The sequence below is a fragment of the Neoarius graeffei genome, chromosome 9 (assembly GCF_027579695.1).
Source record: "Neoarius graeffei isolate fNeoGra1 chromosome 9, fNeoGra1.pri, whole genome shotgun sequence".
In the NCBI taxonomy this organism is placed as follows: domain Eukaryota; kingdom Metazoa; phylum Chordata; class Actinopteri; order Siluriformes; family Ariidae; genus Neoarius; species Neoarius graeffei.
The window spans coordinates 59,156,684-59,182,156 of NC_083577.1; the positions used below are offsets into that span (position 1 = coordinate 59,156,684).

Consider the following 25,473-nt stretch of genomic DNA (forward strand, 5'->3'; position numbering starts at 1 on the left):
CACCGAGGTGCTCGCTGACCGCCGATATTTATTAGTTTGGTCCTGCGTTTCCTTTCCTTCACAGCATAACATCTTTTCTTCTCGCTTTCTGTTACTGTAGTCGGTCTTTCACGTTTCAATCACACGCTCACGTCCGCCATTTTTCTCTCCTGTTTCAAATTTGTATTCCACAATGCCTTGCGCGAACGGGGAAAGCCCACCACGTGATGCATGAAGTAGTATCTTGAATTGGTTCACGGTAAAGCAAGAAAAAATAGCGGAGAATTTACAGTAGGGCCATGTGGCCCTAAATTCATTAATTGTTCTACTTTTAAAAAAACTAATAAAATTGGAAGTCTGAGATTTGAATTCAGTAGCTTTCGGTCCACTAAATAAAAATAACTGGGTGTCAGGGAAAATTCTTTTTATGACCTACACTTGAAAAATCTGAAAGGCAGTCTACCTTTAAAAGCATTCACTGCTTTTATGTTGTCACGCATATTTCCATGTCATATTTACACAAATCTTCTATTTCCATCAGTGCCTACAACCAAAATCCTAAATGACCTAAATTCCCCAAAACCTTCCACCTGGCATAATATTCAGTAACAGTGGAAACCTGAATGGCTAACAGACTGCCAGCGCTCTAAGCCCTGCTCTTCTTGGCACAAGGCTGCTTAAACCTCGTTTGCCTATTTAATTCCCAAACAGCTTTCTGATGATGCCCAGTCAGTCATGCATAAACATCTTTTTCTTGAGATCATATAACAGGCTTTCTGTCGTCACCCAAATGCAGTCGAGTTACAAGCACAGAGGACATGTAATATTTCTGTACTTAGTTGAGCAAAAAAGCTCTTTTCCACAACAGCTGCGACAGTCCCTCGTTTGAACCAGAAAAGCTGCTTATCTCACAGTCGTAAACCTATTTATTAGGGACAGCATCCAAGTAAAGACAAGGAAGCAATGATGTTGGGGATTACACAGTGAGGAACTGGCAACGGGGAAGCTCATTCATCACAGCGAAATCCATTAGCAAAGCTATCAAGTCACGTTGCCAGGAAACTGTTTGGAGAGATTTTACAGCCAGGAGTGGATGAAGACTTCCTTAAAACTTGAAAGTGAACAAAGGGAGACGTCGACCTCGCCATCCATAAACGTCTTTTGGACAATGACTAAGTGCATGGCCTTGCAGCTTACTGTGTGTGCTCAAAGTAAACTTCAACAAACCTAATCGATACATGACTGAACAGTGTGTGAGTAAAACAAGACCATGTAGTGATCTCTCGACAGAAACCACTGATGCTCCACTGATGTGTGTAGACAAGATTATTCACTTTGGTTGTGGGATATTGTGTTGCGTGTCATTTTCCCAACAACTGCAGCTCAATACTAGGTTTGTAGCTCTTCAGCTGTTTTCTAAGGCTACATCCACACGACAACGGCAACGAGATTTTTTTTTTTTAAATATCGCGTCCACATGGGCAACGGATCAGTAAAATATCAGGTACATATTGCAACGCAACGCTTGCTGAAAATGATGCAATACACATGCCACACCTCTACGTGCGCTGTAAGACAGTCCCATCGGAGACACCAGAACAATAGAAGTAGACGCATGCGCATAAACCCCTTCTTCTGTAGCATTAGCCACATAAAGTTTTGATTATTAATAAGTAGCGTAAAACGAAAGACGCGGAAAGAGGAATGAATGGGGGTAGATGGAAGCCGGTACGCCAACATTCTGATATCCTCCAGAATTCTTTAATGGTCCGGAATAAATCGAATGCTACATGTTGATGGATTACTTTGTTCTTCTACGCCCTTTTTGAGGAATGTATTGTCGGACTTAAACCAACATCTGAAGAGGTGAGATTGCTCCTTTTTTTTTATTATTTTTGCTGGCGGGATTGTTTTTGTTTTTGGAAAGCGCACGGGCGGTGCGCGGTTTGGTTATACTCAGTACTTCCGCAGTGTTTGGACTAAAGACTCTGCCCTAAGGGCTATTCTCTCACTGTCTCTCTCACTTTGCACCATTACACAATAAATATGCACAGTGAAAATATTTTGTAAGCACGTTTCATGAACCAAGTTATAGGATTTGTTGACAACTCGCATCGAGTTCGTTACACTTCTACCCGGCGTGAAGCACTGACAGTCATATGGTTGTGACATCATCGTAAACAAATCCGTTCTACTCATCCAGACGACTTCGCAACAGCGCCATTGCCAGATTTTTCCACTCTGGAACCCGTTCTCAAAAGATTTCGTTTTGGGGCACCCAAAACGCCGGTGCCATGTGGACACCAGGCCGAAACGATAAACAATTTTATCAGATTCACCTGAATCCGTTGCCGTGTGGACAGGGCCTAAGTTGAAAAGCCAATCAGCATTTTCACAAGTCAAACCATCACCAGCCAATTATAATCATTTGTATCTTTATAAAGAAGAAGAAGAAGAAGAAGAAACCTTTATTTGTCACATGCACACTTCAAGCACAGTGAAATTCATCCTCTGCATTTAACCCATCTGAAGCAGTGAACACACGCGCACACACCCAGAGCAGTGGGCAGCCACACTACAGCACCCGGGGAGCAGTCAGGGGTTGGGTACCTTGCTCAAGGGCACTTCAGCCCAAGGCCACCCCACGTTAACCTAACTGCATGTATTTGAACTGTGGGGGAAACCGGAGCACCAGAAGGAAACCCACACAGACACGGGGAGAACATGCAAACTCCACACAGAAAGGCCCCCGCCGGCCACTGGGCTCGAACCCAGAACCTTCTTGCTGTGAGGCGACAGTGCTAACCACTACACCACCGTGCTGCCCATGTATAAAATAGAAATGTATATAATGTATAAAACAGAAATGAATCATGTTGCAGTGATTCATTATTGCTGTGTTATTGAGTGTGTGCACTTTTCCATCCTGCTAAACTGGGTGTTAAATAACCATATGTCTCACTGCTTGGGAAGAGCTATCACATGGTGAAATATGACATTTTCTGCTATATATAGTTCTGCAAAATACACATTTTTCTGAAGTGAAATACATTTCTCTTTTCCCTCTTTCTCAGTTTACACCATTTTAAAGTCTGGCTACCCTGAAATGTGAAAAGAGAAAAAAAAAATGCATTTAAAGATTTCTTTCTGATGGAGCATCATGGACATTTTGGCAGCTGGTGTGTGATTACAAATTGAATTGTTTATTATTAGCTTATCTGGCCAACAGGCAATCAGCTTATGTCATCATGTGTTGTCCGTCATCCATCGTGCGCCGTCTGTCCGGCGTCATCCACATTTCACAAAAATCGCTTTTCAATTCTTCACTGATTTTTATTCTTTTTGGCAGGAAGGTAGGTCTGCCTGGGGTGCATATGGCTTCTACCCAAATTTGCATAACTGCAATTAATAATGATGATATGGAGTAATTAAGCCCTAACGAACAGTTTCCACACAAATCGCTTCTTCTCCCTCAATTCTTCACCGATTTTGATTCTTTCTGGCATGAAGGTAGGGGTACATAGGGTGCATATACCTTCTACCCAGATCTGCTTAATGACAATTATTAATGAAGTTATGGACTAATTAAGCCTTAATGAGCAGTTCAACAAAAATCGCTTCTTCTTAGTTAATTCCTCGCCGTTCTGGATTCTTTCTGGCCTATACAGTGGATATAAAAAGTGTACACACCCCATTAAAATTATAGTTTTTTCTGATGTAAAAAAAAAAAGAGACCATGAAAAATAATTTCAAAATTTTTCCCACCTTTAATGTGACCCATAACCTGTACAATTCAATTGAAAAACAAACAAATCTGTTAGGGGGAAAAACATTAAAAAAAAATCCCATACAATAAGCTGTTTGCATAAGTCTGCACACCCTTAAACTAATACTTTGTTGAAGCACCTTTTGATTTAATTACGGCATTCAGTCTTTTTGGGTCGGAGTCTATCAGCCTGCCATGTCTAGACTTGGCAATATTTGCCCACTCTTCCTTGCAAAAGCACTCCAAATATGTTAGATTGTGTCTCTTGTCACAGCCCTCTTCAGGTCACCGCACAGATTTTCAATTGGATTTAGGTCTGGGCTCTGGCTGGGCCATTCCAAAACTTTTTTTGGGTCATTGTCATGCTGAAAGATGAAATTCCTCTTCATCTTCATCTTCAGAGATGCCAACCTTTTGTGAAATCAATGTGTAGTGACACATGCATACAAGCGAAGCACCTGCAGGGTGCGTAGCGAGTCCAATCCAGCGTGTGTTTAGAAAATTTTGGAAATTGGTACTTTTTTAGGGCCATTCTGAGTGAATACAGGTGACTAAAATGAACTGGGACATGTTGGTTTTGGGGGGAGAAAATTGTTGATTTGGTTTTTTTTTTCAATTATCTGAAAAATAAAACCAAACCACAGTCACTCATGATTTTCTCGAGTGATGCTTCTAACTCACCACATTCACACAAAGTAAAGACTTCTCTGGTAATTTGTATACAATCAACTTTCAAACAGTGAATATTATTTTCTTAACTTTACTACACAAATGCAGATTACATACCATCAATATTTATAGATAACATACTGGAACACTCAATTAGCAAATACTCAAATAGTTTACTAAACAAATGCAGATTACATGCCATCAATGTTTATAGAGAATATGCTGGAACACTCAATTAGCAGTACTCAAATAGTTGTACTGGAACATGTCTATTTCCTTTTTATTCCCATGATTAATGTCAAGTCACTTTGATTACTTTTAATTTTTATCAACTTCCTTTCACTTTTAATCTCATCAATATCAAGTCAGATTACTTATTCAGTTCTGATTGATTTACTTCAGAAGATGACTGTTTCAGGTCCAACAGTTTTTCTTTAGTAGCATGTTTGTGAAGTTACAACACCCCGACAGCCCCTCAATACCTAGTGACATGGGCTGCTCGACATTCCATCGCGGCATCGATAATTAATTCGCGCATGCGCAGAACGCTTGTCAACAAAGATGGCGGCGCCCATCGAAGCAAACTTTGACCATAAATACAGTCAAAATATTGAATTATCAAGCGATAATTGGCCTCAAATGTACCGAACACCGGCAAAATATCGTGAACCCTTATAGATTCACGCATTTCGAACCGCATCCATGCTAAAATCGTATGAATCCCATATAAACTGAATTGACAGTCGTAGCCTCGTAGTGCTACTGTCAAAAACGTACGAATCATAGTGACTGGCATCTCTGTAAATGTCAGGAAAATCCTACTAGGACAGCTGAACTTTCTTTGGGGTTAATCAGTCATTTTAGTTGATGGCAGGTGTGAACCCAAAAAGACTGAATGCTGTATTTAAATCAAAAGGTGCTTCAACAAAGTATTAGTTTAAGGGTGTGCACACTTATGCAACCAGCTTATTGTATGTTTTTAATTTTTTTATGTTTTTCCCCCTAATAGATTTGTTTGTTTTTCAATTGAATTGTACAGGTCATAGGTCACATTAAAGGTGGGAAAAATGTTTGAAATTATTTATCATGGTCTCATTCTTTTTAAATCAGAAAAACCTATCATTTTAACTTGGTGTGTACACTTTTTATATCCACTGTAGGCAGGTATTCCAAGGGTGTATATAGCTTCTATATATAGCTTGTATATAGTGTATATAGCTTACAATATTTATTGTGCAAGGTGGCCCACTTTAGATCGTTCCTTCTGGACTAGACGGGGCCGGAGTGAGCTACGGTTTCATTTTTATTTTCCTAACGCACATGTATATAGAATAACTTGATTAAATCCTGGCATTCACTGCGTGAGAAAATCCCTGAGAGCCAGCAAGGGTTTTACCATTGCATTTGTTTAACTGGCTCCTTATCCAACATGATCTTTGCAGAAATTCTTGCAAGGTTAAATTTATATAAACAAACATTTACACATCATTTTGGTCAAACATTTATAGATGGGGTGCCATGGTGGTGCAGTGGTTAGCACCGTCACCTCACAGCAAGAAGGTTCCGGGTTTGAACCTCGCGGCAAACCGGGGCCCTTCTTTGTGGCATTTGCATTACCCCCCACCCCCTATGCCTGTGTGGGTTTCCTCTAGTGCCGCTTTTCCACTACAAACGCGGCTGAGCCGTGTCGAGCTGAGTCAAGCTGAGCGGGGCTGTTGGAGTTGCATTTCGACTACAACCGCGCTGAACCGTGCTGGCTGGAAGTGGGTGGACACATTGGGTGGAGTTAGCGAAAGTGGGTGGACGTCAGGTGATGTCGTTAAGCAGCGCAAACAGTGACATCAGTGAGCTTTTAAGCGGTAGTCTCACGACCCGAATAGTAAACAATAAACATGAAGTCGTTAGTGTTGCTGGTCTTGGTGCTGTGGCTTGTTGTCACCGACAACGCCAACAGATACTGGCAAGAGCGTATAGATGAGGCGAGGCGCATAAGGCTTCAGAAATTCTCGTAATTCGTAATTATTCTCCTTCCGGGTTTGCAGTGTTTACAGATCCCAGCGTGCTCGCGGGGCGTGTGTGGGCATGTGAGGACACTCCTCCTCACCAATCAGTGCACAGGGGAGTGTCTGCTCACGCCCCCAGCCTCACTCGGCTCGCTTTGGCTCGCTTCAGCCCTACTCCAAAACGGTGCGAGTTTTAGGGGCTAAGCAGGGCTGAAGCGAGCTGAGTCGTGCTGTTTTTTGGTAGTCGAAACGCGAGCCGTGTCGGGCTGAAGTGAGCTGAAGCGAGCTGAAGTGAGCTGAAAAAGGGTAGTGGAAAAGGGCCATAGGTGCTCCAGTTTCCTCGCACAGTCCAAAGACATGCAAATTATGCTGTGTTCACACTTATACCGGTACGAAAGTGGTATAACTGTGTCGATACAAAGTATACTGGTACAGTTTAGTGCATCTGTCCACACTAGCGAGAAATGTTTGCCTTTTTCTTTCACGGTAGTTGAAATGCGCGTGCGCGAAATGTTTCCATGGTTACCGAGTAACTTCCTTCCGAGAATATGGTGGATGAAACAACGTGTGTGTGCTTTTTGTTGTCAATGTACAGTCTGTATTTCTGGTGGTCATTTATTCAGTCGAATCGTATAAAACGCGCGAGGCAGTTGAGAAAAAAACAGAGAAAACGAATCTCTCCCTTTCCTTCTTTTCCCCTCCCTTTCTCTCCCTTTTCCCCTCTTCCTCCTTTCTTCCTCCCTCTTTCCCCCTCCCTCCCTCCTCCCCCTCTCCCTTTCTCCCCCCTTTCTTTGCTCCATGTAGCTCCACGGTCATTTCGTTTTTGCATGCGCATTATATTTGTATCGATACAGAACAGCTTCATCTGTCCACACTACAGCGAAGCGCTACAGTACCGATACTGTACCGGTATGAAACCCATACATTTGTGGGTTTCGTACCGATACAGTTATACTGCTACAGTACCGGTATAGTTGCTAGTGTGGACAGGTGTTGCGGTACGAAAGTAGTTTCGTATTGGTACAAAATCTCTAGTGTGGACAGGGTATGGACCTAGTGTGGACCAACTGGCTACTCGAAATTGTCCATAGGTGTGAATGTGAGTGTGAATGATTGTTCTTCTCTGTGTTAGCCCTGTGATAGATTGGCGATGATGAATGGATGGACATTTAGGTGTTCTTAAAGGTAAGCTATCAAAGTATGCAGAAAATCCATATTTTTGCCAAAGTCTATTTTTGTTTTTATCTTTTTTGTCTGTTCACCAGAATTCAGCCAGAGGGGCATTTAACGGGTTTTCCCAGGCCGCCACACACACGTATAATAAATTCATAAACACATTATAAATAATGTGCACCTAAAATAATGTGTATTTGTTTCCATTAGACTCCAGTTTTTGAAAAAAAATTATTAGCTGGGTCATATTTACTCCCAATCTGTCCACAACTTTTCATTTAAACATCTGGTATTTGGCTTTTCTCATAATCTTTCTCTTTGTATACTTCGATTCTTGGGTGGTGGTCATTATTTGGTATTTTAAAAAAAATACAAGGTATGCCACCCTATAGATGTTCTAGCTAGGAGTCCTTGAAGTGTGAAAAATTAAGTGTACTTGTATTTAGTATGAATACACAGGTGATTATAGAAAATCATGTGCACTGATTAGTTGAGAAATTCGGATTATTTCTCGACTCGGCAAAATGGCGGCCAATCACTTTGTCACCGTAAATGAGGAAGAATCACAAATTATGAAAGAAAATGCTGTTCCTAAAGGCACTAAAGATGCTACAAAGTTTGGTCTAAAACTATTCAAAGGGAAGGTGGAATTGGGATTTATTTTACTGATTTCAAAACAAAGTATTTTATATGTCTCGGCATAGATACGTGACACAAATCTGTGCGCGCCTTTATTACATTTGCATGCCGCTTTTGAAGTTTGAAATAAATTATATTTTAAAGATTTTTTTAAATAATCACCTGTGTATTTGTACTAAAACAATTATCCACCTTAGGCTCAGTGAACATCAGTGAATAACTAAACTTCATTTCAGTTATTATTCGCTGTTATTCACTTCACCATCATTAATTATCAGATGAAACCACAGAAGAAAAAGTATAAGCTACATAGAGCTATATAGGATGAGTGGCATCACAGGATTAACCACCAAGTACTGTAGTTGCCTGTCAGTGTTTAATTTGGTGGGAAATGGAGTTACATTTTGAAGCCCTGACAGCCACTCAAATTTATATTTCCATTACAAAGTGCAGTAATGGGAAATCACATTTAATTCTGCCATTAAAGTTGGGCCATTGTGCTAGACCACCATTTTCTTGATGATTTTAAATGTTTTCCATTCATTATTTACATCATACAAGCTTCATGGCTCAACGTCCCATCCTTTTATTTCATCCATAATAATACAGTTGTGGTAAGAAGTTTACATACAGTGACATGAATGCCATCTTGGATATGAATGTCATGGCAATATTTGGGCTTTCAGTGATTTCTTTGAACTGTTCTTTTTCTGTGGCAGATTGATTGTACAGCATACATCTTTAATTAAAAAAAAACCACTAGAATTTGGTGCGCAAGTTTAATTTTCTTTGGGTTTTCTGAAATCAACACAGGATCAAAAATATACATACAGCACACCTAATATTTGGGTAAAATGTCTCTTCGCAAGATTCACCTTGACCAAACATTTTTGTTTACCGTGAACAAGCTTCTGGCAGAATTCTGGTTGGATATTTCACGACTCTTCATGGTAGACTTGCTAGAGTTCAATCAAAATTTTTTTTTTCCTGGCATGGACTCAATTTATAAGCACGGTCCATATATTTTCAATAGGGTTGAAGTCAGGACTTGTTTTAAACTTAATGTTAGCCTGCTTTATCCTCCACAACCAACTCTGATGCATGTTTGGGTTCACTGTCCTGTTGTAACTCCCAAGTCCCAAGTCGTGTTCAAGTTTCTGATGGTTTATGCTGAAGAATTCTGAGGTAGTCCTCCTTCTTCATTATTCCATCCACTTTGTGCAATGAACCAGTTCCACTGGCAGCAAAACAGCCCCAGAGCATGATGATCTTACCACCACCACCACCAGCTGGTACAGTGTCCCTCTGTACATGGTGGTCGTTGTGGCCCAAACAACTCAATCTTTGTCTCATCTGACCATACACCTATTCTCCAGAAGGCTTTTTCTTTGTCCGTGTGGTCAGCTTCAAACTTTAGTTAAGCTTGAAGGTATCAATTTTGGAGCAGGGGGTTATTTCTTGGATAGCAGCCTTTAGTCCATGGTGATCTGAACTGTAGACAGTGATCCATCAGCTTCCAGTTCATGGCAGGGCTGTGCCATGGTGGTTCCCAGGTTGTTCCTGACCATCCAAACCAACTTCCTTTCAGCTGAGGGTTACAGTTTGGGTTTTCTTGAAGCAAAGTGGCTTGGCAAAGTGACTACACCTCACAATAACTTGCATACAATTGTTTGAACTGATCTTGGAATTTGCAGTTGTTTAGAAGTGGCTCCAGGAGGCATTCCGGAGTTGTATATATCTGTGATCCTCTTTCTCAGATCTGCACTGAGCTCCTTGAACTTTCCCATTGTATTGTGTGTTGGTCAATCCAATGAGTGCTGTAAACAAACCCTTTTTATAAAGGCACAGAGAAGCTACCAGCTGTAGTCAATCATGATCACTAAGAGGAAATTAAGAGACTTTGGCCTTGGCAAGATAAGAGACATTTTGGAAGTTTCAGCACCTCTGAATGAATAATCTAAGTGAGCGTATGTAAATTTTGGACCATGCATGTATAATTTTGACCCTGTGTTGATTTCAGAAAACCCAAAGAAAATTAAAACTTGTGCACCAAATTATTGTGGGGTTTTTTTTAAATTAAATATGTATGCTGTACAATCATTCTGCCACAGAAAAAGAACAGGTCAAAGAAATTACTGAAAGCCCAAATACTGCCATGACATTCATATCCAAGATGACATTCACAGGGCTCGAAATTCGCGGTGGTCCGGTCGCCTGAGGCGACTTAATTTGTCATTTGGCGAGTAATTCCTGTTACTAGCCAGCCCGGCTGGCTAGTTGAAAATAAAAAAGATATATGAAGCAAAGATTCAGACACACTGTCAACTAAAGCCGCCACATATCAAGTGTGTGCCGTGTCTGTGTTAATCGATGTGTTTATCGGCAGGACGGTCATGCTGTCGGTTTTTTCACTACTGCGCATGCATATAACAGACATCCCAAGTCTCCCGGAAGTTCCGGGAGTCTCCCGCATATTGATAGTGGCTCCCTGATGCCCGCAAATTGGATAATATCTCCCAGAATCTAGAGCAAGCGAGCAAGCGCGTGCACGCGAAACATTAATGTCTGCATCGCGCATATGACGGAGTGCGCGAGGGAGCGCGAGAGAGACTGCGTGTGTGCCTGTTCATGAAGCGCATGCTAGACAAAGAGCATCCTGATTGGTTTACAGACATCCCAACCTGCAGACCCCCCCCGCTGATGGGGAAAAAAGTCCAACATATTATTATTTGTTGATATTATATTTTGGTGCTCTGTGTTGTTCTCATTTATGTATTTAACAACAGTATCAAAATACTCCGGCTCTTGAAATAAATGCATATTAGTCATGAACAATGGTAACTACTCTTTGTGTTATTTTTGACAGAAGTAAAATTCATACATGAACAAATTTTGGCTAGTTGATTTTCTGTTTGGCTAGTTACTCTATGAAGGTAACTAGTCCCGCTGGCTGGTGAAAAAATATACGAATTTCAAGCCCTGCATTCATGTCACTGTATGTAAACTTCTGACCACAACTGTATACATGATTTCATCTTTTCATGAAACAAGTGAGAAAAGCATGAGCCGTGAGTTTGGACTCACCTCTGAGAGCAGGCAGAAGTGAGCGGTCCTTCCGGTTGTCACATTTGTTACACTCGCTGAAGTACAGCAGCAGGAAGACATCTACCAACACCCAGACCAGCGAGGTGGTAAGCACCACCTTACAGTAAACAAAGCGCCGCATGAGCCTTATAGATGTCAGGAGGCCAGTGTGAGATTGGATACGGCAAGAGAGAAAAGGCCAGGCAGCACGGCGGCGATGCAGCAGAACACAAAGGACGCCGTCATCCCACTAGGAGAAAGAAAGCACAGTGATTACAGATATACTAGAAGCAGAGGACTGCACACGTAATGCAAGTTCATGTATTTAAATGGATTAGAGAATATGGTTCAGGCACAACTTTAAAAACAAGAAGACATGGTCATCACAATCCCCCGCCACGAGCATCCTATGAAGACCTTTTAACACTTACGCCCTTATAAGCCCATTGCTTTAATACTGACTTATGATGTCGTAAGTGCTATGACACCTTCATAAAATGCTACCCAGCTTTTTTTCAGTAGTATGAGCATGCAAAGTTTCATTGATGTAGCTTATGTAGTTTCTGAGAACACTTGTCCAGACTGAGTCCACTTGTACAAAGTCCAATAACGAAAATCAAGGACCATAACTCTGAAAACAATAATTTCTCATAAATGATTTTCGAACTCAACTTAGACCATGAACAGTAATGTGAACACGCAAAGTTTCATTGATGTAGCTTATGTAGTTTCTGAGAAAACTTGTCCAGATTGAAACGGACGGATGGAAGGACGGAAGGACGGAAGGACGGACGGACTGTAGTCCTATATCCCCCTGTGCACTTCGTGGTGGAGGATAAAAACTTAAACCGGCATGAGCTGGTAAATGAGGCTCTGGTGGTCACAGCAACGTTGGTTGAGTAGCAAAACCTCACTAGTGCAGCGAGTAAAATTACTCACCAATTTATTCTCAACAAAGGAGTGTTACTGTTTGAAATTTTTATATGATTACTGAATACAAAAAATATCACAGTTTCACGGTATCACAGTATTGATCATTAATCAATCTTTTAAAAACACACAAGCCAGGGGTAAAATTTAATGGATAAATTATTATTACAAAACCTCTGCAATTCTTTGTACAACAAAAACCACAGGGAAACAAACATGATCAAATCCCCCAACTGTTTTTCTTCTTCTCTAGTATTTCTGAGAGAATTTTTTTTCTATTTCTCCATAAAACGTCTCTCTACACTGTCAGTGTTTATCTCAATGTTGTTATAAGCTGAGTGGCTATGTAGAAAAGTGGTATGCTCAGCCAAAATCAATCAGTCAAACAAACAAACAAACAAACTAGTGTGGCATTGTACAATGCTGCTCAGCTAAAATAGATGGTCGGTTTCTAATTGAATTTCTGCAGAAATGTAATGTTTTTCTGTGCTTTTTATAGCTGTCATGTATGATAAATTTATGAACATGCAAGGACTGGCAGCAAAAGGAAGCAACGTGAAACATGTTTACAACTGGATTGGATTAAACAGCCAGTCCCTGCAGGGAGAAACAGAGATTAGTGTCGCATGATTTAGGGGAAGTCCAGAGGAAGTGGGATGAGGTTGGAAAAAAAAAGGTTTCAGGGAGTAACAGCTGGACACAGTAGGGATGAGAACTACTAGTGTAAGGGGGAAGGGGGAAAAAAGGACAGATGATGGTTTTTAAAAGTACAGCTAGCATTTAACGTCAAGTTTCCTCCCACCTCCCAAAAACATGTGTGTGTGTGTGTGTGTGTGTGTGTGTGTGTGTGTGTGTGTGTGTGTGTGTGTGTGTGTGTGCGCATGTTGCCCTGTGATGAACTCCTGTCCCATCTAGGGTGCATACCAGTGGCAGCTGGTGGTCTGTGGAACAAGGGAAGCTCAGTTTTAGGTCTACGTAATAAAAATTTTCAATTATTTGTTATTTGTCATTCGTCAATTATTTATCCATTTGTTATTTATATGTGAATTCTGCCATGTTCTGCTCTGACTCTGCCGAGTAAACTTAAGCGTGCACATGACCTTAAGGGTTCCTTGCTTTTCTCATGCCTTTTGTATGCCCTGTCATAGTTGGCCAACTCTCCAAAACCCAGTTTTGACCAAATAATACATCCCTGGGATGGTCTCATTAAGAGACGAGACCAACAGTCCATTCTCTTGGTCAAAGCACTCCCAGTTAACCAGTTTACTCTGTCATACCAAGACGGCTGAAATGAGTGATTGGGTCTCCCTGACTTTTGAATTAAATCAATCTTGGGCACTGATCTGCCCCGTTGTTTAATTTTGAGCTTCTGCTCATAAGGAAGAGCATCGGATGTCTTCTCCAAAATCAGGTTGACAAGATTAGCAATGTTTGCCATTTCACACAACTAACAGCTAGCTACCGTAGCTAGCTGGCTAAATTTCCCCTCTATAGCCTGGCTTAAAATAAACAGCCCTTACTGAACCAAAATGAAAGCAAGTCACAAAGTCACAAACTCTATATTTACACTTCTATTTACAGTATGCACAAATAGAAATAGGAACTGTATATTGGTAGGAAAAGAACGAGAACGAGCAGCAGCTAGTCTCATGACTTCACTTCCCAACACATTGCATGGACTGAGCTTGAATCCCTCTGACAGATGCAATGTATAATTTTAAAACACCGTCAGTCATATGACATTCAAAAGAGATTTCAGAGTTCCTCCAATTATCATACAGAAGCCCAGCATCCAATCCCGCCTTACTGTCAGCAACTCTCCACAGATTCCCAGTGACAGATCCCTGGGCATCCAAAATTTACGTTTTAAAAGCATATTGTCCAATAAATGTCTAGCTTTGCTACACTAAGAGCAAAGCATATCCCGTAGTGGCATTAAACTACAGAGATGCTGAGCATCAATGGGTTTTCAATGGGTCACACTTCCACAGGCTTCTATGGGGAAAAAAATCATGTTATCAGATTATGACGACCAGCGAGAAATAACTACTGAACGAACTCACCGTAAAGCTAAGCACTTTCTAGCACAAAATATCAATTTGGAATAAGAGCGTTAAGTAGTGTTTAACAGACAAATTTAACAGACGAACTTTTTCGTGACATTGTACAGGAAGCTGGGCTTCCCTTATAGTCTTAGCAGTGGTCTCTGGTGTATACCCGCCTCACACCCAGGGATACACTCTGGATCTATATGCCCAAGATAAAATGCCTACAGAAGATGAAAGATTCAGTAAAGTTCACCAAGACAGCCTATTACAGATAAGCTGTTCTACTCTATATTACAAACTCACCTTCTCACGCTCACTGATCATATTCTCATCTACCTGGGCATGTGAAAGCATCTAAATAAAAGGTTTTGATGTTGAATTAGTCAAAAGAGGAAGTCAGAGATATGCGCATGATAGAGTTTGTCAGAATGAACTTTTTTTTTCCACACCTCCCCCAGATACCCCTGGAGGGAAATCAAATAATCTTATTTCCATCTAACCTTCACTTCTCATGTGTTATCTCATTCTCTCTCCCACTAACGAAATGAGATAGGCTTGGTTGATTCAAGCACTGAATGCTAACTGCAGGAGACTCTCTCTACTAACACTGAACCTAACAGCTCAAGCAGAACTCTCTCTCTCTCTCGTTCTTTCAAACACTCAGACTGAAACCTCAAACTGGACGGTAACTATTTTCTGGCCATCTGCGTGACTGACCAGTTCTGTGTTTTGGTTGTATTTCCACTAGTCATGCCACAGGCCAGGGTTGTACTCCCAAGTCTCTGCTGGAAAGGCACACTTATTAGAGCAGCCATCTGCATGGATGGGCTTTCACTGTCCACTGAGCAAAGCACACAAGAAAAACAAGATCGACCTGCATTACAATTACAAATCACCTGAAATTTCAAGGCTTTGAGCTTTTGGAAAGGGTGCACCTTTGAGCCCTTTAGTATCATGTTCTGAAATATGTCAATGAACATGAATGCTTGCTCAAAGATGTACAGAGAAAAGAATCTTGCTTAAAAATACAAAAAGCTGTTAAAATGGGTAAATAAACAGGTCAGTGTGTTCAATGCCTCAGTAAGAGTATTCTAAAGAACATACTGTAAATATGAAAATTCAGCCTTGCGCTTGATTGATTTTGCTACTTCTGTCCTCGAGAAAATGTTTTCAGAGTACTCTGTAGTCATGCGGTAAAGCTTAAAGGGTTTTATCCTTGATCTTCTCTTCACTCAGCACAAGATCTGAAGAAGGTGCAGCAAATACCATTCCGAAAAGGTTTAACAGCACATATAATCTGCAGCAATTTTCTAAAAACTGAACAGACGAGCTCTTACATATCTTAGTTAGTGCCAAACCAACCAAACCTGACTCTCCAAGATCAGTATGTGTGTGTGTATATATAGGGTGTTTCAAAAAATTTGATATAATTTCACAATCTTCGCCCGGCTTGAACAGTGGGTTAGGATTAAGGGTTCTGCTCTAAAATGGTTCCACTCATACCTCCAGCAAAGAACCTTTTCAGTGTCCATAGGCCAATACTCCTCACCCCCTGCCCCTGTGTCTTGCGGTGTCCCCCAGGGGTCCATCCTGGGTCCTGTTCTTTTTTGCCTTTATATGCTCCCACTGGGTAACATCATTAGAAAATTTAATATTACATTCCACTTTTATGCTGACGATTCCCAATTGTACCTCCCTCTAAAACCTGGAAATTCCTTGCAGCCTCTTCTGGACTGCCTTAAAGAAATTAAAAACTGGATGGCCAATAACTTCCTCCAGTTAAATGAAGACAAAACTGAGGTCATAATCTTCTGCCCCCCCAAAATCCAGAAATTCCATCTCTGGCAACCTTGGCTCTCTTACTCCATTTGTCAAAACCCATGCAAGAAACCTGGGTGTTATTCTAGACTCCCAACTCAGCCTTGACAAACAAATCTCTTCTGTTGTTAAGACTAGTTTCTACCAATTAAGGATCATTGCAAACTTAAATCTGTTCTGTCATACAATGACCTGGAAAAAGTCATCCATGCCTTTATAACTTCACGCTTAGATTACTGTAACTCCCTTTATTTTGGTCTCCCTCAAACACTGGTGTCACGGCTTCAAATTGTCCAAAACGTGGCTGCTAGGTTGCTTACTAACATAAAAAAAACATGAGCACATCACACCTGTCCTAGCCTCATTGCACTGGCTTCCTGTCCAGTCTAGGATTCAATTTAAGGTCCTGTTAATAGTTTTTAAAGCTCTTCATGGCTTGGCCCCCAACTACTTAGCTGCTGCTATTCATCCCCCTGAGGCTCCCATGTCTCTTAGATCTTCCAGCAGAGGTCTCCTCCATGTTCCCCGAACTCGTCTTAAGCTAAAGGGTGACAGAGCTTTTGCGGTCGCTGGTCCTCGGCTGTGGAACCTTCTGCCTCCTGACATTAGAAATGCCCCCTCTATTACTGTTTTTAAATCCAAGCTCAAGACACACCTTTTCACATTAGCATTCCCTATATTTTAACTGTTTTTGTTTTGTCATTTCAGTAATTAAGTGTTTGTCTTTTGTTGCTGATGTTTAAATCAGTTGTTTTTGTTTCTTTATATATTTTATATCTATTTATTTTTACACTCTGTACAGCACTGTGGTCAGTGTAAACTGTGTTTAAATGTGCTTTAGAAATAAATTTTACTTACTTACTTACAATCTAATAACTTTCCCAATTCTTGTTCAATTGACCTCAAATTTTAACAGTATGTGTGGAAACAGGTCAAAATTTTATGTTTAATGTTTTTTGTTTTTATCTTGTTAGGTATAGAAATGCCATTCACTGGAAAATTAAAGGCGTTTTGTGTGTTGGAGTACGCTCGAACACAGTCGAACAAGACTGCAGTGTGCATTTATGAGCGAATTCTCTAAAAATGCACCAACTGCAATGCAGATTTGGACACAGCACAAAAAGTTCAGAGAGAAAGGCTGCCTGTGCAGCAGGGCAAAAAGATCTGGACAAGCACCAGCATCGGAAGAGACGGTCAAGCAGGTTTGCGAATATTGAAAATTTGTGAAATTGTTCATGGAACCTACATACCTTTGAATTTCTCATTCGAATTTTGAGGAAAAAATCTTATATTGCTCAACATTAAGCCTGTTCAGTTTCATTTGCCGAGACTATGTAGTCTCTGGGATATTTACATCTCAAATAATGTCAATTTTTTTTAAACACCTTGTGTGTGGGTGTGTGTGAGTGCATATATATATATACACACACACAACCCCGATTCCAAAAAAGTTGGGACAAAGTGCAAATTGTAAATAAAAATGGAATGCAATAATTTACAAATCTCAAAAACTGATATTGTATTCACAATAGAACATAGACAACATATCAAATGTCGAAAGTGAGACATGTTGAAATTTCATGCCAAATATTGGCTCATTTGAAATTTCATGACAGCAACACATCTCAAAAAAGTTGGGACAGGGGCAATAAGAGGCTGGAAAAGTTAAAGGTACAAAAAAGGAACAGCTGGAGGACCAAATTGCAACTCATTAGGTCAATTGGCGATAGGTCATTAACATGACTGGGTATAAAAAGAGCATCTTGGAGTGGCAGCGGCACTCAGAAGTAAAGATGGGAAGAGGATCACCAATCCCCCTAATTCTGCGCCGACAAGTAGTGGAGCAATATCAGAAAGGAGTTCGACAGTGTAAAATTGCAAAGAGTTTGAACATATCATCATCTACAGTGCATAATATCATCAAAATATTCAGAGAATCTGGAAAATCTCTGTGCGTAAGGGTCAAGGCCGGAAAACCATACTGGGTGCCCGTGATCTTTGGGCCCTTAGACGGCACTGCATCACATACAGGCATGCTTCTGTATTGGAAATCACAAAATGGGCTCAGGAATATTTCCAGAGAACATTATCTGTGAACACAATTCACCGTGCCATTCGCCGTTGCCAGCTAAAACTCTATAGTTCAAAGAAGAAGCCGTATCTAAACGTGATCCAGAAGCGCAGACGTTTTCTCTGGGCCAAGGCTCATTTAAAATGGACTGTGGCAAAGTGGAAAACTGTTCTGTGGTCAGACAAATCAAAATTTGAAGTTCTTTATGGAAATCAGGGATGCCGTGTCATTCGGACTAAAGAGGAGAAGGACGACCCAAGTTGTTATCAGCGCTCAGTTCAGAAGCCTGCATCTCTGATGGTATGGGGTTGCATTAGTGCGTGTGGCATGGGCAGCTTACACATCTGGAAAGACACCATCAATGCTGAAAGGTATATCCAGGTTCTAGAGCAACATATGCTCCCATCCAGACGACGTCTCTTTCAGGGAAGACCTTGCATTTTCCAACATGACAATGCCAAACCACATACTGCATCAATTACAGCATCATGGCTGCGTAGAAGAAGGGTCCGGGTACTGAACTGGCCAGTCTGCAGTCCAGATGTTTCACCCATAGAAAACATTTGGCGCATCATAAAACGGAAGATACGACAAAAAAGACCGAAGACAGTTGAGCAACTAGAATCCTACATTAGACAAGAATGGGTTAACATTCCTATCCCTAACCTTGAGCAACTTGTCTCCTCAGTCCCCAGACGTTTACAGACTGTTGTAAAGAGCAAAGGGGATGTCTCACAGTGGTAAACATGGCCTTGTCCCAACTTTTTTGAGATGTGTTGTTGTCATGAAATTTAAAATCACCTAATTTTTCTCTTTAAATGATACATTTTCTTAGTTTAAACATTTGATATGTCATCTATGTTCTATTCTGAATAAAATATGGAATTTTGAAACTTCCACATCATTGCATTCCGTTTTTATTTACAATTTGTACTTTGTCCCAACTTTTTTGGAATCGGGGATGTATATATATATGTGTGTGTGTGTGTGTGTGTGTGTGTGTGTGTGTGTGTTTCCTCCATTCTAGGCAGCTGATAATGTGTCTTAGATTGAGTTTTAAGAATTAAAGCTAGACGGCCTTTCAATTTCATAAAATCAGTGAAATTTAGTTCCCTCTGAAACGTGGTCATTGTGATATTTGTTTATTTCTGTAATATCTCACAAAATATCTGGCCATTCTGTGGCTGGGAAGTTATTTAATTTGAGGGGATTCCCGAGCAAATATTGTGCATGAAATTGCTCACTTCGCGCAGTCAAGCAGACAGAGGAAGTCTGTGCGTGCATGCGCAGGTTTACCTGCTTCTTCTTCTTTTCCTTCTTCTCTTGGGTTTTATGGCAGCTGGCATCCACAGTGTTGCATTACTGCCATCTACAGGTTTACCTTGACCGTGCACTGACAGTTACATCAAATCTGTTGCTAAACGAACAGCTGATCACACCGAGGTGCTCGCTGACCGCCGATATTTCTTAGTTTGGTCCTGCGTTTCCTTTCCTTTGCAGCATAACGTCTTTTCTTCTCGCTTTCCGTTACTGTAGTCGGTCTTTCACATTTCATTTGCAAACTCATGTCCGCCATTTTTCTCTCCTGTTTCAAATTTGTATCCCACAATGCCTTGTGCAAACGGGGAAAGCCCACCACATAATGCATGATGTAGTATCTTGAACTGGGTCATGTTGAAGCAAGAAAAAATAGCGGAGAATTTAGGGCCACATGGCCCTAAATTCATTAATTGTTCTATTTTTTTTTTTTAAAGAATAAAATTGGAAGTCTGTAATTCGAATTCAGTAGCTTTTGGTCCACTAAACAAAAATAACTGGGTGTCAGGGAAAATTCTTTTTATGACCTACACTTGAAAAATCTGAAAGGCAGTCTACCTTTAACTAAATTCTTTATCCACAGAAATGCACATGCATGCAACACAGCATAGGGGCCTTTTCCTTATAATCTTCAATGCATATAATTTAATGAACAAACTGCTGGTGTAGTGTTACCTTGTATTTGAGACCCTGTAACCATCATCATTAGTTTTCTGTAACTCAAAACCTGAAAACTCCGCTGAGTGCATCTTAATTAAACACTGAGCTGAATGCAGATGCCGAACATGATTCACTGCCGTACAGTCAACAAGACCTTTTTAATTTGCAAGCAATGCAATGTCAGAATGAACTGGACTGTTAGTAATACAGTCCAACACAAATGTAATTAGACTTGCTATATTGGGAAGACAACAGTGTACAGGAATTCAAAAACACTGTTTTGTAACATATGAACCTTTGCTCTCATCTAGCAATAGAGAGTTTAATTATAGCTGCTATATCACAATTTGTACTATTAATGAAAGGCATGATAATTAGCTGACAAGTTGCAGGACAAGACTTCGACAACTCACACCATGTATTATGCATTTTAAAGCATTTTTTGCCAGTTAGTTGAAGAACAAAAGCACTGTACTGAGACGTCCAGCTCCACTGATTACATCTTGATCAGTGTTCTGTAATTATTTTGTCACATTTTTCAGGTCCAGGTAACATGTAGACTCAGAGTTGACAGTATGGAACATGTTTCAAAAAATATAAAAATTAAACGCTCCTTCATATGACAATATCCAAATCGAAATGAAAATAGTCCCATCTTTATTATATATTATTATAATTTGTTTTACATGCATACTTGTACTTAATATTTTGTTTGTTTTCTTATATGTAGTGTTTGTGTTATTGTACACATTCCTCTGGCTACCTTGTCTAGTGTTTTTGGATACCTTCAAATGTGCTTAATTGAAATTATTATTATCTCATTCTCATCTCATTATCTCTAGCCACTTTATCCTGTTCTACAGGGTCGCAGGCAAGCTGGAGCCTATCCCAGCTGACTACGGGCGAAAGGCGGGGTACACCCTGGACAAGTCGCCAGGTCATCACAGGGCTGACACATAGACACAGACAACCATTCACACTCACATTCACACCTACGCTCAATTTAGAGTCACCAGTTAACCTAACCTGCATGTCTTTGGACTGTGGGGGAAACCGGAGCACCTGGAGGAAACCCACGCGGACACGGGGAGAACATGCAAACTCCACACAGAAAGGCCCTCGCCGGCCACGGGGCTCGAACCTGGACCTTCTTGCTGTGAGGCGACAGCGCTAACCACTACACCACCGTGCCACCCATTATTATTATTATTATTATTATTATTATTATTATTATTATCATCTACAGACCCATTTAGACCCTGATCAGGATACAAAATACAAAATATTTTATTCATCCTGAGGGAAAAACAGCACCATCCAGCACAAATCGAACACAACAATGGAATAAAATAAAACAGAAAGGCTACATCTGTCATAAAATATAATAGAAAGGTTGTATCTGTCAATTCTACATTGTACAGGAATTCTATAAGTAGCAAATAGTAAAATGAGAATAGTGAGGAAGACTGAAAAGGTTATTGTGTATTTCACAATGAATAAACAGTATCAGTGAAAAGTTTGAACACACTCATTACTTTGAATGAGTGTGTCCAAACTTTTGACTGGTATTGTGTGTGTATCGTATATATATATATGATGAAATATGCTACAAAATAGAACAAGAGTAAAATTGTAACTATTTTATGGTGTGCAATGTGCAATAGAAGACACTGTTATAGTTATAGTTGTACATTGTGCATAACAATAGTAATAACTGTAGAGCAAAGAAGGGCATTAGGCCCTTTCGGGGTATTCGGCCCCACTACACTGTAAATACATGGAATTTATGACCAGCATGTCAGACATTATTGCAGGTTACTCAGGAGCTAATCAGAATGTGTGATAACTGAACCCAATAAAATGAAAGAAATTGAAAGTTGGACTCTTCTGCTGGGGGGATTATTGCCCCACACCTGTGGGAATAGACTCTAATGCAAAAAAATATGACTTGTTGGAAAACTGTTGCATTTTTATCATTGGATTTGATGCCAGTTAATTTGTAATTACGTGTTTGTTTGTTTGTTTGTTCTATTACGCTGTTAATAAAGCTACATTCTTTATACCATATAATTTAAAGAAGTGTGGGGCCTAATGCCCCCCTTTCCCTGATAGTGCAATTTGTGAGAAGGAGTGAGAGAGAGAGAAAATTGTTCTTGTCCATTGTGCAATGACTATGTATGGAGGGGAACAGCATGGGACATAAAAGCAGGGATAAAGCAGTTACTGAAGAGGGATGAATGAATGAATGAATGAATGAATGAATGAATATGATGATGATGATTGTTGTTGGTGGTAGTAGTAGTAATAGTAGCAGTGGTAGTAGTAATAGTAATAGTAGTAGTAGTAGTAATAATAATAGTAGTGGTAGTAGCCATGGTAGTAGTAATAATAGTAGTAGTAGTAGTAGCAGCAGCAGCCATGGTAGTAATAATAATAATAGTGGTAGTAGTAATAGTGGGAGTAGTAATAATAGTAGTGGCAGTAGTAATACTAGTAGAAGTAGAAGTAGTAGCCATGGTAGTAGTAGTAGTAGTAGTAGTAGTAGTAATACTAATAGTAGTAGTAGCCATGGTGGTGGTAGTAGTAGTAGTAGTAGTAGTGGGAGTAGTAATAATTATAGTGGTAGTAGTAGTGGGGGTATTAGTAGTAGTAGTAGTAGTAGTAGTAGTGGGAGTCGTAGTGGTAGTAGTGGGAGTAGTAATAATAATAGTAGTAGTAGTAGTAGTGGGGGTATTATTATTATTAGTAGTAGTAGTAGTTGCAGCAGCCATGGTGGTGGTAGTAGTAGTGGGAGTACTAGTAGTCGTAATAGTAGTAGTGGGAGTAGTAATAATAATAGTAGTAGTAGTAGTAGCAGCCATGGTGGTACTAGTAGTAGTGGGAGTATTAGTACTAGTAGTCGTAATAGTAGTAGTGGGAGTAGTAATAATAATAGTGGTAGTAGTAGTAGTAGTAGTGGGGGTATTATTATTAGCAGTAGTAGCAGTAATAGTGGTGGGGGTATTAGTAGTAGTAGTAGTAGTAGCAGCCATGGTGGTACTAGTAGTAGTGGGAGTATTAGTACTAGTAGTCATAATAGTAGTAGTGGGAGTAGTAATAATAATAGTGGTAGTAGTAGTAGTAGTGGGGGTATTATTATTAGTAGTAGTAGTAGTAGTAGTAGTAGTGGGAGTATTATTATTATTATTATTAGTAGTAGTAGTAGTAGTAGTAGTAGTAGTAGCAGCCATGGTGGTGGTAGTAGTAGTAGTGGGAGTAGTAATAATAATAGTGGTAGTAGTAGTAGCGGGGGTATTAGTAGTAGTAGTAGTAGTAGTAGTGGGAGTATTAGTAGTAGTAGTAGTAGTAGTAGTAGTAGTATTAGCAGCCATGGTGGTGGTAGTAGTAGTAGTGGGAGTACTAGTACTAGTAGTCGTAATAGTAGTAGTGGGAGTAGTAATAATAATAGTGGTAGTAGTAGTAGTAGTAGTGGGGGTATTATTATTAGCAGTAGTAGCAGTAATAGTGGTGGGGGTATTAGTAGTAGTAGTAGTAGTAGTAGCAGCCATGGTGGTACTAGTAGTAGTGGGAGTATTAGTACTAGTAGTCATAATAGTAGTAGTGGGAGTAGTAATAATAATAGTGGTAGTAGTAGTAGTAGTGGGGGTATTATTATTATTATTAGTAGTAGTAGTAGTAGTAGTGGGAGTATTATTATTATTATTATTAGTAGTAGTAGTAGTAGTAGTAGTAGCAGCCATGGTGGTGGTAGTAGTAGTAGTGGGAGTAGTAATAATAATAGTGGTAGTAGTAGTAGCGGGGGTATTAGTAGTAGTAGTAGTAGTAGTAGTGGGAGTATTAGTAGTAGTAGTAGTAGTAGTAGTAGTAGTATTAGCAGCCATGGTGGTGGTAGTAGTAGTAGTGGGAGTACTAGTACTAGTAGTCGTAATAGTAGTAGTGGGAGTAGTAATAATAATAGTGGTAGTAGTAGTAATAGTGGGGGTATTATTATTATTAGTAGTAGTAGTTGTAGTAGTAGTAGTCATGGTGGTAGTTGTAGTAGTGGGAGTATTAGTACTAGTAGTCGTAATAGTAGTAGTGGGAGTATTAATAATAATATAGTAGTAGTAGTAGTAGTAGCATGTGTCAGAAAAGTGCCCTTAGGGAAAAGATTACATGCATCACAATAGTCCCTTAGGGGGTAAAGGGTTAACATTCATTTATATCAACAACTTAGGCTTCTGTATCTTATCTGTGATCTAGCCCAGCTTAGTTTAAACACAATAGTAACTTGCTGTATAAGTTTTTTGGAAGGTTCTTACCCAAGATAAAGATGTTTCTAGAAACCCACAGTGTTCTCATTGAAGGTGACACACACACACACACACACACACGCACACACACTTGACTTACTGAAGAGGATAAATGTTGATCCGGATGAATGACACCCAGGAGCCGACAGTCAGTCAGTCAGCCAGCAACGTGTTGCATCTGGTCCCTTTCCTCTAATTACGGCTGGACGGCTGTAGATGTCCTGATCATCCCAACAGAAAACATTGCTTGGGTCACGTCTCTGCCAGTCTATAGCACTGATATGGCTATGTAGAGAAAAATAACGCTGTGTCTCAGATCTGCCTCGGGATCGGATCCGGTTTGCTGCAGCTCCTGTGTGGTTAAGTGTTTCGCTTCATCATGCCTGGACTCGGTGCTCGATGGTGCTAGCTGTATCCATGCCCTATACACGGCTCTCCTCCTCCTCAGCTGGATCAGCCCTCTTCAGAACTCTCACATTCCCATCAGAATGAAAACCCGTGGAGCAGCCGCAAACAGACCGGACTCTGTCCGCGCAGCTGAACCGCAGAGCTCGTCCTCTCAGTGGATTTGTGAGCAAGGAAACCGACACCTGACCGAATACGTTTGATTTGAGCGAAACGGTTACAAACTGACACAGTTTCTCTCATTGGAGAAAAGGCGTGCCCGTCATGAGGCTAACGCGCATGCGCACCGGAGATGCGCACTATTTATATCGGCTCCATTCTGCACGTGCAGAAATCAGGCGTGGGTGTACAAACTTTTTCGGCTGTGCGGCAAATGAAGAGAATATATACGAGCTGCATGTTACATATAGCCCAATATCCACATTACATCACAGGATAATTTCAGCGAATAAGTGAAGCATTTTCTGGTGTAGCGTGTACCTACAGCACTTTAATGCTGTTTAATAGGGTTTGTGACACACAGCCACATGGTGTAGTTATTATTTACTTATTGAACTTAATAGCTTTAAAACCATCTACTGGGCACTTGGGTTTAAAATTACAAAAGGCACATGTTGTT

The 25,473-nt window shown here is 40.3% G+C and overlaps 1 protein-coding gene across 3 annotated transcripts in view; it reads right to left on the minus strand.

Moving 5' to 3' along the window:
• galnt13 (UDP-N-acetyl-alpha-D-galactosamine:polypeptide N-acetylgalactosaminyltransferase 13) overlaps positions 1 to 25,005 on the minus strand; it is a 139,246-nt gene extending 114,241 nt beyond the window's left edge. For all 3 annotated transcript variants that reach the window (XM_060929974.1, XM_060929972.1, XM_060929973.1), the window contains exons 1-2: positions 24,550 to 25,005; positions 11,314 to 11,563 (exon numbers count right to left, since the gene is read on the minus strand). In XM_060929974.1, the coding sequence (XP_060785957.1) occupies positions 11,314 to 11,455 (142 nt within the window). In that variant the 5' untranslated portion in view covers positions 11,456 to 11,563; positions 24,550 to 25,005. The remainder of the gene's footprint in view (positions 1 to 11,313; positions 11,564 to 24,549) is intronic.
• Positions 25,006 to 25,473: the final 468 nt, after the last annotated feature.